At 42.8% G+C, this 16,223-nt stretch overlaps 2 protein-coding genes across 3 annotated transcripts in view; both read right to left on the bottom strand.

Annotated features, from left to right (window-relative positions):
- fgb (fibrinogen beta chain) overlaps positions 1-16,223 on the bottom strand; it is a 199,461-nt gene that overhangs the window by 87,194 nt on the left and 96,044 nt on the right. The window lies entirely within an intron of this gene.
- Positions 711-15,037, bottom strand: LOC107395102 (serine protease FAM111A). 2 transcript variants are annotated; one of them, XM_054737065.2, is made up of 5 exons: positions 14,939-15,037; positions 13,543-13,617; positions 12,975-13,025; positions 5,456-5,509; positions 711-5,374 (listed from the first exon to the last, which is right to left on the bottom strand). In XM_054737065.2, exons 2-5 carry the CDS (start codon positions 13,609-13,611, stop codon positions 3,686-3,688), a joined length of 1,863 nt encoding a protein of 620 aa, XP_054593040.2. In that variant the 5' UTR covers positions 13,612-13,617; positions 14,939-15,037; the 3' UTR covers positions 711-3,685. The 2 variants fall into 2 exon arrangements, with proteins under 2 accessions (XP_054593040.2, XP_015829871.3); XM_015974385.3 differs by lacking the exon at positions 14,939-15,037 and adding an exon at positions 14,297-14,911.

The following is a 16,223-nucleotide window of genomic DNA, read 5'->3' as shown; positions in this document are numbered from 1 at the left end:
ATGTAAAGGTTCCTCAGAGGTTCTGGTCCAGCCTGACATGACAGCATCAACTCCATCCATGATGAGAATGTTCCCCTACATCCCAAAGGTTCTGGACTAGACTGAGATCTGGTGAATGTGGAGGCCGTTGGGAGGCCACTGACCTCATGGTCATGTTCTAGAAACCAGTTAGAGATGGTCTGAGCTCACATGGTGCTGGAGTAGCCATCAGAAGATGGGTAAGAATTAGGCTGTGGCTGAAATCCAGACTCATCCAACCAGGAAAGGTTTTCCAGTCTGTTCTGGCCCACTTCTGGTGATCCTGTGTGGATCGTAGCCTCAGAGACTTGTTCTTAGCTGACAGGAGAGACACCTGGTGTGGTCTTCTGCAGACCTTGGTGGGAACCAGAACTGTTTACTTTCTCTATAGAACCAGTCTGGCCAGTCTCCGCAGAGACGGACTGGAAGAGGGATAATGGGAGTGATCCTAATAAAACAACATGAATCATCCTCAAACCTGTTTGTGTAGAACGTGTGAAAACAACTTCCCACCAACAGGAGCCACAGTTAGGAGTTACAGCAGCTGTAGCCTGCTCTGTAGATGATGACAGCAGGATTGTGGAGAACAAAGAACTTACCTAGATCCGACTATGAAATTACATTTAAAAACAAATTAACCAGAAATAAAATAAAAAACAAGTGACAGAATAGAAAAGGTAACTTTTCTACTGGTTAAAAAGTTTTTATTGATCAGGTTGTTAAAAATTAAAGATATTGGCCCGAGGCAAAATTCCTTTCAATGGCGTGTGTAAAGAAGTAATAACACTCAGATGAAAAAAGTTTTGGATTTTTTAAAGGAAAATCTGATGTTTTTGACTAGACTAAAACAGAAACTAGCTTCCGGTCTAAGCCCTGGGCAGCTGGTGACGTTTAAGTAGGAGGTCTGCTCACACAGCCATAGTAAACAATCGTCAACTCTGGTGTTTCTGCGTTAACGTTATAGCAAAGAACAATGTGTAATCTATCAGATGTAGCTTTGGAAGACTCTGCTAGTTAGTCAGATTCGTTTTTTTTCTGGGATATGGCGACGAGAATGGATACTGGATTACTCGAGAAGTTCAACCGATATAACTGTGGAAAATATTTAACCGATAGCTTACCGGAATGAATCTTCCTGATGCTGGAGTAGCTACTGAGGTTTGACTCGTTGTTTGCACTAATCCAGGACCAGCAGAGCCTCAGAGCTCATATTTTAGATTGTATATATGTGTGTGTGTGTCGTAGCTTTCCCAAATGACTTGTTTTTTCCTTACCGGAGCTAACACGGTTAGCAGTGTTGCTGCAGTCATGCTAACGGGACTCTGGAGTCCAAAAGTACTGGTGTGGTTCCAGATGGATTTATAGATGTAGGTTATTATTTTAGATCAGACCTATGCTGTTTAAAAATGTGTGTAGGACACGGACATGTGGCTCAGACCTTTTGCTGCAGCTGTAAACGCAATTTTCTGTAATAATTAAGAGCATGAAAGTTTAAAAAAGCTTCTATTCATAATGTACTAGCGGAAGCAGCTTCCTTGTTTTACGTGTTTGTGTGACATATGCGAAACACAGCTGTGCTGTTAATGTTGAGGCAGCTGTCAATTTAGCACCCCCAAGAGGTGGGACATGGAATGACATCACAGGAAGTAGGAAGTTTATGGATATTTACATGAGGTTTTATGGCTGACAGCAATCCACATGAATCTGCTTCAATCCTTGGTCTTTCAAGTTATCGTCTGTATGTATGTTTTTTATTTTTACTTCTCTCTAGTTCTATGACATTTTGTAACACCAAGGAAGTTTATTCTGTAACCTTTATAACTTGTTTATATAGATGGTAAAGTGTAGTTACACTGAATATTAATGCAGACTCTGGCCAATATCTTTAAACAGATACAGTGAAATGAATAAGCATTTTGCATTGGGATAAAAAATACAATAAAAAAGCTACAATCTGACTATAATCCATTTCTGACAGGGAAGAGTAAAATAACACTGGATCAGATGGTTTTAGGTGAGTAAAATCTAAATAAACATGATGCTTAAAGAGCAAGTCACCCCCAAATCAACTATTTTTTTCCTGATAAACTATATAAATGCGTGTCTATTCGTGCTGCAGACACGTGTAGTCAATGGTTTTGCAAGTTAGTGCATTTTAGTTAAAATTTTTATTTTCTGCCTAAAACTGTCAGTGTTCTGCCGTTGTCAGGTAAAAATTCTGCGCTGCATTTGAATTTAAATCTGCCATCTCTATTGGCTAAGAGGTACCCTAGAATGTTAGCTGGTACATCATGATGTCACAATGTCGTTGTGAGCCTGTGTGTGTGTATTTGTTAGCGGCTCCGCCCTCTCGGTCGGCTAGGCAACAGCGATTGTTGCATTTTTCAAACAGGAAGTGGGAGGTGAGTAAGAATCTGGTATGGGGTGACTTGCTCTTTAAACAGCAAAACATCAGTAGTACAGTTTACAGCCTTAGAACAGTAAAATAAAGCTGAAATCAAAGAGAACCCCACAACAACATTTTCTCCATGACAATAAAACAATAAAAATGTGATTTTCTAAACCTGCATAGCAACCATACTAAAGCTTAATTATCCAAACCTCTGATCAGTTTTCCACCGAGGTCTGGATAAAGTGTGCGAAGCATGAATATTAGAGACATAAGTGTGGAGTTAATGTTAGTATGTTAACTTGCATAATCAGTGGTCAAGCTAATCTGAGCTCAGGTAATAGTGAAACCAACAGACGGTTAAAAATACCCAACTTTTTTATAAGGCACTTATTAAAACAAGAGAAACTCAAAAAAGCAAAAACAGCAATAATCACCTGAGAATAATAAAACCCATTTGATAAAAAATATAAAGGTCACTCTTAAAAAGATTTTATCTCCAGAGACGTTCTGGTAAAAATAAAGAAGGGTTTGGTATGTAATTCCAGATAAGGGCCATGAGTTGGTGCCTGACATATCAGCTACATCTGTCCCTAGTGAGACCGGGGACATTGCAACTGCTGACAGATCTGTCCTTAGTAGAAAATGTGGACAAATCATTATTTCTGGCAACATGGAGCACAAATGAACCTGAACAAGGGACAAGCTGGAACTCTAACCGTTACACTTAAAGACACAATGTGTAGTTTTTATCGTTACTCTATGGAAATTTCCCTCGAAATGTTCAAAACGAATTAAATGATGCGCAGTTGTTGAAAAATATTGGCAGCTTTGTAGCATATAACCGTAAAAACCGGGTCTAAGATACGTGGAGGTGGGTCTAAGTCTCCGGGCGACGCCGTGTTTTCTTCTACTTGAGCCCGTGAGGACAAATGCATTGACTGATTTGTAACAAACGGTTACAGTTTCATCATTCATCATTGATAACTGAAGCTTGGGCCTGATTGAGTCCTGAAGCAACATCAGACACAAAGGATCTACAGCAGGACAGCTGAAAAAGACCGAGTCAAGGTGGTGTAACTGTCCCGTCCAGGTCCACACCATGGTGGGAACCTAAAGGACTGGGCAGAAACAAATGTCTGCCCACCTAATGAAGTGAAGTATACAAGAAGTTCAGAGAAACTGATCAAATTTAAACAGAAGCTTTTACTCAAGGTCACTGTTGCTAAAGGTTTACAAGCTGTCGGCTCGTAGGTAGGCGTACTGGTCTGTTCCAACTCATTCTTCCTCCATTGGCTCAACCTCAAGTATCTCTTTCAGCTTCTCATTGTCTGTCACTAACTCCTTAACTCTGTCCAGAATCTGTATGTTTCCACTTGTCTTCAGATCCAAGACAAACTTTTCAAATATAGCAAGAATAGGTTGGGCGTACTCAATCACGCTGTTCTTCTCTACGAACTCGTAATAAAATCCTGCCGTGTGGAGCCCAAAAAGCTGCCCGTGAGCATCAAACACCGGAGAACCAGAAGCTCCGTGATACATGTAAGTGTGGTAAGTAGACACGTCTTCTTTATCTCCACCCATAAATATTTCTTCAATGCCTTGATCCTTTATTTGATTTATTATCTGGACAACCATCATTGTGTCCAGGTAACGAGCCAAATGGTCATTAACAGCCTGTACTCTTTTCTCAGGCTCAATGATACATGTGGAGTCTATTTTTTTCACTCCTCCTGCTGGATGACCAATAATACAAGCCTCACCATTCTCAGGCTTTGGACCAAGTTTCCCCAGAAGCCCTGGAGGTACTTTTATATTCTTTGTGTTCTTTTGTTTGTTAAGCTTTTGGCCTTCAGGTTCGAGCTCAAGTACAGCATAGTCCAGCTCGGTATCAAAGTTTATCAGCGACTTTACAATAAAGTGGAAGTAACTGATGTCTGGCTCTGGTTTTTCATAGTTAAACAGAGCATGGACTTTAATGTGCCCCTTTAGCTCGTTTCCTTTCATGCAACCTTTAAACAGATGAGCATTGGTCAGAATGAAGTTGTCAAACAGCACAAAACCAGTTCCCTGACGAACGTTTTCCACAATTACTTTACAAACTGACTTTCCCATTTCTAGCAGCGTTTTGATTCTGTGAACTTCACTGAAAGCCTGCTGAATCTTTCCAAAGTTCTCCTTCCTCAGGTTCAGTTGTTTCTGATAAGACCCTTCAGGAAACTTACACTCCATCAGTCTTTTCAAATCTGGAAACTGCTGACGCAGTAGTTCATGGATCTCCTCAATATCAATGCTACCTCGCTCTTGCATTGCTCTTTTCACACTTTTTCCACTTTGACTCATTACTTCTGACATGGATCTAGTTGACTTTTCAATACCTTGTCTTTTATTCAGTGGAAGGCAGATCTTGAATGTTTTCTGGTGGAGGTTGTCCACCTTCTGAGTGCAAAGAGTGAGGAGATTGGGGTTCTCATTATCAGACAACTCGAATTCTCCAAGAGACATGAATCGACCGTCTCGCGTCAGAGCCTCCTTCACAGTTATCCCTTTCACCCCATAAACACAAAGCTTCTTATACTGTTTGGATATTTTGCTCCTAAACAGGTCTTTGGTTTTAGTGTTAAGACCTCCCACTGTATCGATGTAGAAGACAGAGTATTTGTCTTGCGGGTGTACTTCTGCATCACGTTCCTCCAAAACCTCAACCTTTTCTGATTTGCATGATATAATCAGAGATTCACCATCAGGAACACAGGTACAAGGGAAGTGAGTGGCAAGTATTGACTCCCTATCTTCTTTACCCATCTGAATGATAATGTTCTCATCTGCACATGTTGGCATCTTCTCATGAGTACTAAGAGTGGATTTGATTGCCTCCAGCACTGTGCGTGGTTGATCACAATCAATGTAGTACTCCTTTTGGTCAGACGGACTCAATTTCACGGTGAAATGGTGTAAACGTGAGACCTGCAAGATAATAAAGTGAGACCATTTGAATATGATATGCAACAATTACAGTTTTCAGCATGCAATTGTGTTTTTCCTCACCACATAATCACCACCGTCCTCATTCTTCACTCTCAGCGGAGTGCATGTTGGAGTCTGCAAATTTAGAAAATGTTTAGATTTCCTGTAAAATCTCTGACAGAGGTCTTCAGTATCACCGGGTTATGCTAGTTTTATGACTACACGGTCAGTGGAGCTTTCATGGAGTCAGTAACCTTGAGATTTTTGCTAAGACTAGCTAAATAATATTCCTGGAATGCTATGCTAAGTGGTGCCAAACAGAAGTGGCCATACATCATTCACAACAATGCAGTTAAAATGTTCTTGCTTGGAAAAGAACAAATATAATAATATACTAATTTTGTGACATAATCAAATCCACCATGCAGTGCAATATGGTCACGTGTGTCATCAGTGCAAATTTAATAAAGATGTGAAGTAAGGCTGAGCAATCTATTGCTTTCTGATCAAAATTGCACTTTCAAAAGACTCAATCGTGATCGTCAAAGCAGCAGTTTTTGCAGCATTCCTTGTCACGTTGAGGGTTGGGGAAGTAGGACCCAAAATGCAGATACCCAGAACGACATGAGGCAGGAGTAGATGTAAACAAAAACATTCCTTTATTAGGATAACAAAACAAATAAAATAAATCCAAGCGGGCACATAGGCAAAAAAAGCCTAGAAAACCTGAAGACCTAGAAACCACGAAGGAGGGGGGACAAAACAACGCCGACACGAAACAATGAACCAACGCCACAATGAGACGCAGACAGGGTTAAATACACTGTGGCAGGATGATTGGGAGATAAGCTGCAGGAGCGTGGGGAGAGAAACCTAGTGAAATCAATTAACTAATCAGGGAGAGGAAAGTGAGCTGAGGAGGGGAAAATAACATGACCTAAGAATAAAAACAAAACCTAAAGACTAGAAGAGCAAGATAAATAACTAATGATCTAAGGAGGGAGGAGAACTAAAAAACCGGTGGGGAAAGAAACACAATAAAAGAGACTAATTAAATGAAAAGCTGGACCTATAGGAAAACTACAGAGGGGTGACTGGGGGAGACCAATGGGAGCACAGGACCTGGGGGGATACCTCGGGGGAGAACCTGGAGGGGGCTGCAGACAAGAGGACACATGAGGAACACAAGAAGACACATAAGGGGATCCTAAAGGGGGATGGAGAACACAAGGAGACACATGAGGGAGATGCTTATGCAGATCATGGCACTCCTGACTGATCCAGAATCTGTTGTCAATTGGTTTACACATACAGGGTTTTCTCCCGGTTGTAAACTAGTTACGGTGTCGGTACAAGATCTGCTCGGGTGCAAAATTGGCTCGGGGTCCGTCGACTGCCGATGATGTCTAAGTAGTTGATTGGCTGAACATGAACCTTACGGAATTACGTATTCACGTTACGTTGTTATCACGTTACGTTGGTCCAGGCAAATCTTTCTGTTGGAAAGATGGACAACTTTTACAAAGAAATCCATCATTACCTCTTTGAAAATACACTTTTAGCATAGAGCTGCATGTATATTAGGGCTGAACGATTAACTGCATGCGCAATTAAATTGCGATGTGACAAAAGGAGATTTTCCAATCGCAAAGGCTGCAATTTGGCAGCGAGTGGTTAGCGCAATGCTAATATACATGGAAAAACCCATAGGAATGCTAATGCTAATATCACCGATTATATTATTACAAATTATGAAGTAGAAACCTGTCAAATAATTACATTTGGAGTCTAATAGAAAGTAAAACTACCATCAATCAAATAAGTACAGACAGGTATTTTAGTGAAGCCAGAAAACTTTTAACTCCAGAGTTTTGGCTAGCAGCTATGAGTGTAACTGGACTACACATGGATAAGATGTCAAAAACTTTAAACACAAAATACTTCAATAAACGGGACACATTTCTTTCCTGCAGATACAATTTCACAGGTGTTGCTAATACCTATGATCCTTCAAGGGATGTGCTCAAAGAGGAGGTCAACATTATGAATACAATATAGTGTTTTATTTTACAAATACCATTATAAACACAAACTTACATCTTAGGGAAACATGATTTTAATAACGAAACTGCTAAATTCTTTCCAACAGTATAGATGTGTAGTGTATTTTGTCCGAGTGGGTTTGCCGTACTTTGACGTCATCGGCAGTCGAAGGACCCCGAGCTAATTTTGCACTCGAGCAGATCTTGTACCGACACCGGCGGTAGCAGCAAGCTTGTAAGGATGCTACACAGTAGATCGTTTATCTTTCTTTTTTTTTATTTTTTTTGCGTGGATTTCTGTACTATGGATAATGTAACTCTGCACCACTTGTTATTGAGAGCGAGAGAGGGAAAAAAAATCATCCGTCAGCTTCCAATAAGAGCAGAAAGGACTTTACCGTTAGAACTCAATTTTTGAATCGTCCTGATGGCACAAGCCACTGCAGAATTACAGTTTGAGCATTTCATATTCTCCTAGCTTGGCAAGTTGTAACAGTCAGCGTTTGGGGCTTGTAGCTCAGTGTGTCCCCTACGCCTGACACTCCAGTGCCATGGCTATGAAATCCCACCCCCTGGGAGGTGCACGGAAGCGAGATGTGAGAATAATACTGTAGTCGTGAGCAGGATGCAGCTGGAGTGTTCAATCAGCACCCTCCGTCCTTGAGGAGATGCAGGAGGGTTAGGCGCAAGAGAGGCACACTGGCTTGGACAAGGAGCGGAGTTACTAAAGAATTTTAATCGATCATCTCTGTGGTTGGTGTGTGTCACTCCCGAAAGCGGCGTCAGTTACAGTATAACTTCTTATTCCGGCTCTTGGAGGGTGCAGACGCTTTTCTTCTCCTCTCCTCCATATCTTATCCTCAAGGCCTTTGTCTGTCTGTGTGTGCTGGGTGCACGGCTGCTTCTGCATTTTTTCTGGAAACTGAAATTCACTAAAATGGATCTCATCAGTTGGTCACTCAATGCGGTTGATAAAATTTTTCAACAATGAGAACGGGAGAAGGGGCTCCCGGATGCCCCTCCGGGACAGACCAGCTGTCTGTGGAGGACTCTGAAGATGTGTGGATATTCGTGGTGCTGGTGTCAGGTTTCCTGCTCATTGGCCTTGGAGGCTACCTGGCTTACCGGAAAATTATCGAGCAGTCGAGGAATAATGGCCGGATCCCGGAGCTCAGAGATGGTTTGCACCGCGCTGTGAATTCACAGACTCACATAATTGTCGAGATGAATCGTAAGCTTGGGACTTTGGCCGGGATTCATTCATTGGCACAAAGATGGATGCCATCAAAGAGAGTGGACGAATCAGCACGGATTGGGATAGATTAATGTCCATTATTGGGATTTTGAGAGGTTGAGGACCAACAAACTGTAAGACAGAGAGGAAATTATCTCTGTCTGGCCCCAAAACAATTTCTAATCGGAATCTGGCACCCTTGAGCCTGCAAGGCTCCAACGAAAACTCCCCCCTCAGAAGATATGTGGAATGTGCCGTTGCTATGGCAACTCAACTCTGTCTCCTATCCCAGCCTGGGTGGGACTGCGGGAAGGCCGCTGAAACGTTCCAGGGTCACTGCAACCCTCCAACCCTCAATGCTCCTCCCCCATCCACACTGAGGTGACATGCGCTGCATATCGTGGCTGCAGGAACTGAAGTGGGGATAGTCCCAACCCACCACCCCACCTAGTGGACACTTCTGTTGTGTTGTCTGACATTTGTTGCATATCTGTTTGAGGTGTTTTTTTTTTGCAGAGCAAAGCTGCCCTCCCCATGGAGAGTAACTCTACAGTGCCTTTTTTCCCTCCACCTGAACCAATCCTCATGTAACCCTCTTATCTCTATTAAGGTAGCACGACTCAGGGTTGCGAATGACCACAGTCACCAATTCTTGTCATGTGTCTTGCCCATGTATGTCTGATCTCTGAATTGTGTGTACTGAAATTCTAATTTCCCTCTGGGATTAATAAAGTATCTTTGATTTGATGGGCCCCTAGTGATAATCCTGCCTTGTCTGGGATATTGAATGAAAGGTTGTCATAAGCCAATTATAAAAAATAAAAGCTTGAAATATCTGGTTTTGCATGGAATGAGTATATCTCATGTTTTAGTTTCACCTTTTAAATTGGATTACTGAAATAGATTAACTTTTTCACCATTTTCTAATTTTTCCTTGTTTCCACTGTAAAAAAGGGGTGGCCACATGGTCCTAGTTACTAGGTGGAAACACCTTGGAACCGGGTTGCGCTGTGCTGAGCAGACACTGGTGGTAAAAGCCCATTAGACTAAACTGATTTCCGTGATCACAAGACTTTCCTTTGGTTGAATTCATTCAACCAACTCATTTTAGGGACAGAAGAAGAGCAGATTTGTATGACTTTTTTTTCTCTGCTTATTTGGGGAACTTTTTTCAGAACTTATGTAGATTATAAAACCCTCTTATCTTGACCAGAGCGGTTTTTAGAAATTACAGGTGGTGGGCATAAAATTAGAATATCATGACAAAGTAGATTTATTTCAGTAATTTGATTCAAAAAGTGAAACTTATATATTAAATTCATTCATTACACACAGACTGATATATTTCAAATTTGTATTTCTCTATTGTTGATGATTAAAACAGACAACTAATTAGAATCACAAATGCAGTATCTCAGAAAATTAGAATATCAGTTAAGACCAATGCAAAAAATGAATGTTAGAAATGTTGGCCAACTGAAAAGTATGAATATGAACAGCACTCTGTCTCTTGTTCAAGAGTGGCTTGACACAAGGAATGCGACAGCTGAAACCAGGTCTTTCATACATGCGTGGTGGTTCTTGAAGCACAGACTCCAGCTGCAGTCCACTCTTTGTGAATCTCCCCCACATTATTTCCTTTTCACAATATTCTAATTTTCTGAGATACCAAATAGCTTAATATTGAGTGCTGTACATGTTCATAATATTCATTTGGCCATCCATCCATCTTCTTCCGTTTACCCGGAGTCGGGTCGCGAGGGCAACATCCTAAGTCGAGAGGCCCAGACTTCCCTCTCCCAGACCACTTGGGCCAGCTTTTCCGGGGGAATCCCAAGGCGTTCCCTGGCCAGGCGAGAGACATAGTCTCTCCAACGTGTCCTGGGTTTTCCCTTTGGGTCTCAGTTGGACGTGCCCAGAAAATCCCAACAGGGAGGCGTCCGTGGCATCCTGACCAGATGCCCGAGCCACCTCAGCTGGCTCCTCTCTACGTAGAGGAGCAGCGGGTCTACTCCGAGCCCCTCCCGGTCCCGGATGACCGAGCTTCTCACCCTATCTCTAAGGGAGAGCCCAGACGCCCTGTGGAGAAAACTTATTTCGGCCACTTGTATCCACAATCTCATTCTTGCGGTCACTACCCAAAGCTCGTGACCATAGGTGAGGGTGGGAACGTTGATCAACTGGTAAATCAAGAGCTTCGTCTTCTGGCTCGGCTCTCTCTTCACCACGACAGACCGGTACAACGCCCGCATCACTGCAGATGCAGCACCAATCCACCCGTCAATCACACGCTCCAGCTTCCCCTCACTCGTGAACAAAACACCGAGACACTTAAACTCCTCCACTTGGGGCAGGACCTCATCCCTGACCCGGAGAAGGAATTCTACCCTTTTCCGACTCAAGACCATGGTCTCAGATTTAGAGGAGCTGATTCTCATCCCAGCTGCTTCAGCTGGCCGCTAATTCTAAAATATTTTTTTTCTAAATTGGTCTTAACTGATATTCTAATTGTCTGATATGCTGAACTAGGGATTTTCTTTAGTTGTCAGTTATAATCATAAAATCAACATTTAAACATACCCGTCTGCGTGTAATGAATGCATCTCTGAAGTTTCTCTTTTTGAATGGAATTATTTTTTTTAAAAATCAACTGTAATTGTATGACCAGCACCTGCATTTAAACTGCTCTGTTGCATTGACTTGGATCTTAGTTTCATCTGTTTCCCACATCGATACAGTGGGATGCGAGAGTTTGGGCAGCCTTGTTAATCCTCAGGATTTTCCAGCATAAATCGTTGAGTGTTACGATAAAAATTTCAGTTAAATATATCATCAACACACACAGTGATAGTTGAGAAGTGAAACAAAGTTTATAGGATTTACAGAAAGTGTGCCATAGTTGTTCAAAAATAATAGGCAGGTGCATAAATGCAGTTGGTTTTTTGTTAAAATAAGGTTGGAGGTTTATTCTTTCTGCCTGTGGATCAGCTGATCCGCGGATCGGATGGCTGTGTACAACACAGAGCAGAGAGAGAGTGCTTTAAAAATCCTATTTTATTACTAAATGGGACTTTAAGTTAATTTAATGAGTTGATTTATTTTTTATCGTGCCTAAATGTATGCACCTGTCTAGTATTGTTTAAACAAATATTGCTTTATCTTAACAACAAACAATTTACACAGGAAAAACGTGAAGGCTGCCCAAACTTTCTCATCCCACTAATTATTTCACATGTGGGATTGCAGGATCAGTCCCAGCTCCCTGCAGGGAATTCTGTTGTGTCCATGGGTAAAGGGCTTCACCGTGAGCATGAGGGTGGGAGTGTGTGACCATCTGTCAGGTAGGGTCTTGGACACTTCTCCTCTCCTGGGACATCTCGAGGTGCCACAACATCTTGGACTACCCTCCCCCTGCCACATTTCCTGCTGGTGGGTGGTGTCTCGGTCTGCCTGCGTGTTTGCAGCTCTCGTGTCTGGGGCTGCTGGACGTTTTTGGTATCTGGCGGCTTGCTCCCGGTGGCTTCCTGGTGGGGTCTGGATCCCTGGGCTCTGTTGGGTCTCCGTTAGGGTTGGGTGCTCTTGGGTCCCGGGTTGCTGCGTTCTGAGCTCTGGCTGCCCTGGAGTGGGCGGCTGAGGGCAGGCCTGGGGGCTTGCTATCATTTCCTGGGTTTCTGGCACGGCTCCCGGTTAGCCCCTCTGCGGTGATCCTCTGTGCCTCTCGGGAAGGGGGCTGCAGCCTCTCCAGTGGCAGTCTCCCTGTTCCGGGGGAAACCCCTGGATATCTGGGGCTTGGAACCCCTCCATCTCTGCGAGTCTTTGGGTGCACTCAATATTAGGCACTCCCATAGAGAAACTTTACAAACTTAAGTGCATGTAAGCCAAGATTTGAAAAGTTTTGCATTTTTTAATTAGTATTTATATATTTTTTTTGTTTTTACGTCCAATTTAAAAAACTGTAGCTGAAGCTGTAACGCTCCACCTGTGAGAGTAAAACTGTAAGGCTTGTCTTCGGCACTCAGACGTCATTCTGATCGCTTTACAGCCGGACAGGACGTGCAAAAGAAAGGACACTTCACCCTAGCCTGCTGGTGGTGGTCGGAGGGACTGGTAGCACCTGTGTACAGCAGCCTATCAGAGCGTCACAGGGCAGCTGTGGCTCCATTGTAGCTCATCACCACCCATGTGTGTGAATGGATGAGTGATACACTGTAGTGTAAAGCACGTTGGAGTCCTCTGGCTCTGAAAGGCGCTACAAGTGCGGGTCATTTAACAACGCTGTCTAAATAAAACAGGTGTTCAGTCCCGTCATCAGCCTGCAGCTCACCTGAGGCTCTGGCTGTTTCCCAGGTGTGTTACAGGAAGTGCCAGGAACACTCTGTTAAAACGAGACCAGTACACACAGATTAGCTGAATATGGAACCACTAATTCAGCATAAACAATTGTCAACAGGAATCCTGTAATTAAACACAATTTCACCGATATTTCCTTCTTTAAAGGTGAAGAACACTGAAAACCTATTTTAAATAGTTATTTCTGATTATAATCCGTCACTCTGAGTTTTTCATGCAGGCTGAACATGAAAATAGTCTCCTACACCTATCTCCTGCAATAGCTTCTGATAGATACAGACGGTGAAACTCTAGGATTAGGAAAGCCTGACAGATCTACATCACACTGAATGCTCACGGACAGTCACGTCAATCAGCGCTTCACAGACGAAACAGACTTAACAGTGAAAACGAAAGATGAGTGCTGTTGCTTTATCGCTCATTTTGCGGGTAAATGGCTCTCGTGTTATCGACCAGAAGGACAAACTTTGCACAACTTGTCCCAGCGTGGAGCTGCTGCTACAGAAAGGCATGTTTCCGGTAATAACCACAGGTTTACTGACCTTCCTTGGAACGGTGAAGGCTCGGATGTCCGGCTGTTTGTGTCCAACCTTGAGCCTTTTGGGAGCCATGTCCACCTGCCAGCGCAATGAGAAAGTTAAAGCCTGATCATTTAAAATAAACTTCTTTAAGGCCTTCTGATCCACCTTTCCTTGGACAGGGGAAGATTTTATGAAATACGTAATCAGCTGTGTGTTCTAATTTTAGACACATTTAAGGAAGTACTCGTGGTACGAGAAAACGGTCCGGGAGGTCCACGAGTCAAAAATGGTCAGAAACACTGTTATTATCGACAAGAATAAAAGAAACAATCAAAATGTTTTTGCAAGCTTCTATTGTTTAGCTCTTTAGTATTTTCTGCATTAAACAGCTAGAGGTTTGTAGTAAACAGTTAAGAAATAGTTATTAAGGTTTTATAACTGTAGGTAAAATAGGTGCACCGGAACGCAGGAAGTGGCATCAACAGCATTTGTTCCAGGGGAACTCGCCTACACACACACACACACACACACACACACACACACACACACACACACACAGTTTTTATGCTTCCAACGCCCTTCCTGGGGCATAAATAATCCTAGGGCAACGCCTCGACTCATAATGGACCCATTTACGGTTTTCAATGTTTCAACGTTCATTAAGGTTCTTTCCTGTGACCTGCTCCTGTAATGATTAGTCGAGCTGACTAGTGTTTGCTTAATTTATGGGGACTAACGTGATTTATCATCATCTTATCCATAAATCTTTACTCACGGGTTTCCTGCCTGGATCAAAAGTGGAGAAATGAGTTGAAAATGGGAGGAAGGAGCCGAAGGTGAAGACTGAGACCGGGTAAAGTACTTATTCTGGGTTTCTAACTGAGCTTTTTACCCACTGCTGCTGATCCTCTCCTGTGACTTCTCTCACCAACAGCAAGCTCCTGGGAGAATTTTTGAAATGGCGCCTCACAAGAACCAGAGCAGTGAACGAATCAGTAACCACTAAAACATGTTGCATTCACTGGAAACTGGAATTTAGAAAGTTACATCACCTAACAGCTATAAGAGGTTAGCATTGTTGCTCTAAAACTCACATTTTTGCATGCTTGTCATTATTTATCGTTTAATCTGGGCTTCTGTCTACACCCAGTCTTTCGTTGTGTATACTGATAATAAGAGATGTCTAAAAAAAAAAAAAGCTTGTAAGTCATATTACCTGATGTACTGAATGCAACACAGAATTGTCAGTAGTGAAGATGCATTCAGGTGCAACACAAACGTGTCTGAAATTTGGCTTTTACAAAACGAAAGTAGTGCTGAAAAAAACAACAGTTCCTGATAATTAGTGTAACTTTAAACCAAGATGTTGTAATTTACCAGGTGAGTTCATGTTCAACAAAAAGTAAACGTTACTTACCGTAAATCCTCTAATATTAGCCTGTATTGAATTAACTGCCGGGTATCATATTTTGGCCGGTGTCAGAGTCAGCGGAGGTGAATAATGGCCGTTTTTTATTGTGGCCGGGTGGAATGTGGTAACAAGCAAGCACGGGGGGGGGGGGGGGGGGGGGGGGTTGTGTCATCTGTCTCACTTTTGATTTGCCAGTGATAGACCACGAGGGTAACTTTAACCGTGCAGAGACAAAAAGGAGGCGACAATTTGATATCAAGTTCAAAGAGAACGTGCTGATTATGCTGCAGAACACTCTGGGGAGCAGTAGCAGGGGTTGTATGAACTAGTCACTAGTCGACTTCACCGCTCTATAGTGACTTGTTATGCCTGTCATCGACTAGTCGCTGTCACGTGATAATGACCGGCAAGATGCAGTCCACGGAAAAGACAGCAGCCTGCTGTCAGCAGGTGACAAGCTCCTGCTCGTCGGGAGGCAACGTGCTGTGCCAGAGCGTCGGTACTGACACCCGCCGTAAATTGGACATTTAACCAAATTGTGACCTTTACCCTCTTGCAATTTAACCTTCCCCTCATCCCCATCCTAACCTTAACCAGCTTGCGCATGCAAAGCTCTGATTGTTGACGCACTCCAGACATCTGCGTCCTGAGCACGGCCACAGTAACATGATCAAATCAGGTGTCGCCACCTCAAAAACTAATTTAACACGCGATCGTTCATGTCGGCTCATTTCCTTTTGTTTTCTTCTTTTATTTGTGTCTGATGCCTTTCGCTGCTGCGGATCGGGGCGCATCACCTGTTTTGTCCTCGGTGACGCACCTAACTGATGTGGCCGGGAGCACTCCGCTGTTTTTGCGGTCGGTAGATCTTTTAGAACTGCAGTTCAAAGGTAACTCATAAGGTGAATATATATGAACCCAGGTAGCAGTTTTTCTTTAGGATTGAGAGGAGATGCAGGAAGATAATAAACAGAAAGGACAGAAAAATAGTCAAATAAAAACAAGTTTGTTTTTGTACCTGCTGGTTGCAACAAACAGACACCATTGAAGGTAATCAGAAGTGAGGAACAGAAAATGAAATGATTATTTTAATGTTTAGAGCAGCAGGAACTCCGAGAGGCTGCAGGCGCATCAGTGAGTTTGTGGCTGCTGCGCAGGGGGAGGGGGGAGGGGGCTGAAGCAGAAACTACCATTGTTAAAAGAAATGTGTTTAACTTAGAAAATGTGGGCGCAGTTTTAATTGTCGAAAACTCCAATGAACCATTAGTTCATTTTGCTCAAATAGAAATAG

Source organism: Nothobranchius furzeri, chromosome 2 (assembly GCF_043380555.1).
Source record: "Nothobranchius furzeri strain GRZ-AD chromosome 2, NfurGRZ-RIMD1, whole genome shotgun sequence".
In the NCBI taxonomy this organism is placed as follows: domain Eukaryota; kingdom Metazoa; phylum Chordata; class Actinopteri; order Cyprinodontiformes; family Nothobranchiidae; genus Nothobranchius; species Nothobranchius furzeri.
The sequence above is the reverse complement of the archived record's forward strand: the minus strand, read 5'-3'. Positions and strand labels throughout refer to the sequence as shown.

Excerpts from the sequence above, each read along its gene's own strand:
- LOC107395102 (XM_054737065.2), bottom strand. The coding sequence starts at position 13,611 with ATGGCTCCCAAAAGGCTCAAGGTTGGACACAAACAGCCGGACATCCGA. Across the intron at positions 13,026-13,542 it reads CCTTCACCGTTCCAAGGAAG|AGTGTTCCTGGCACTTCCTG; the intron begins GTCAGTAAACCT and ends TCGTTTTAACAG. Across the intron at positions 5,510-12,974 it reads GGAAACAGCCAGAGCCTCAG|ACTCCAACATGCACTCCGCT; the intron begins GTGAGCTGCAGG and ends CTAAATTTGCAG.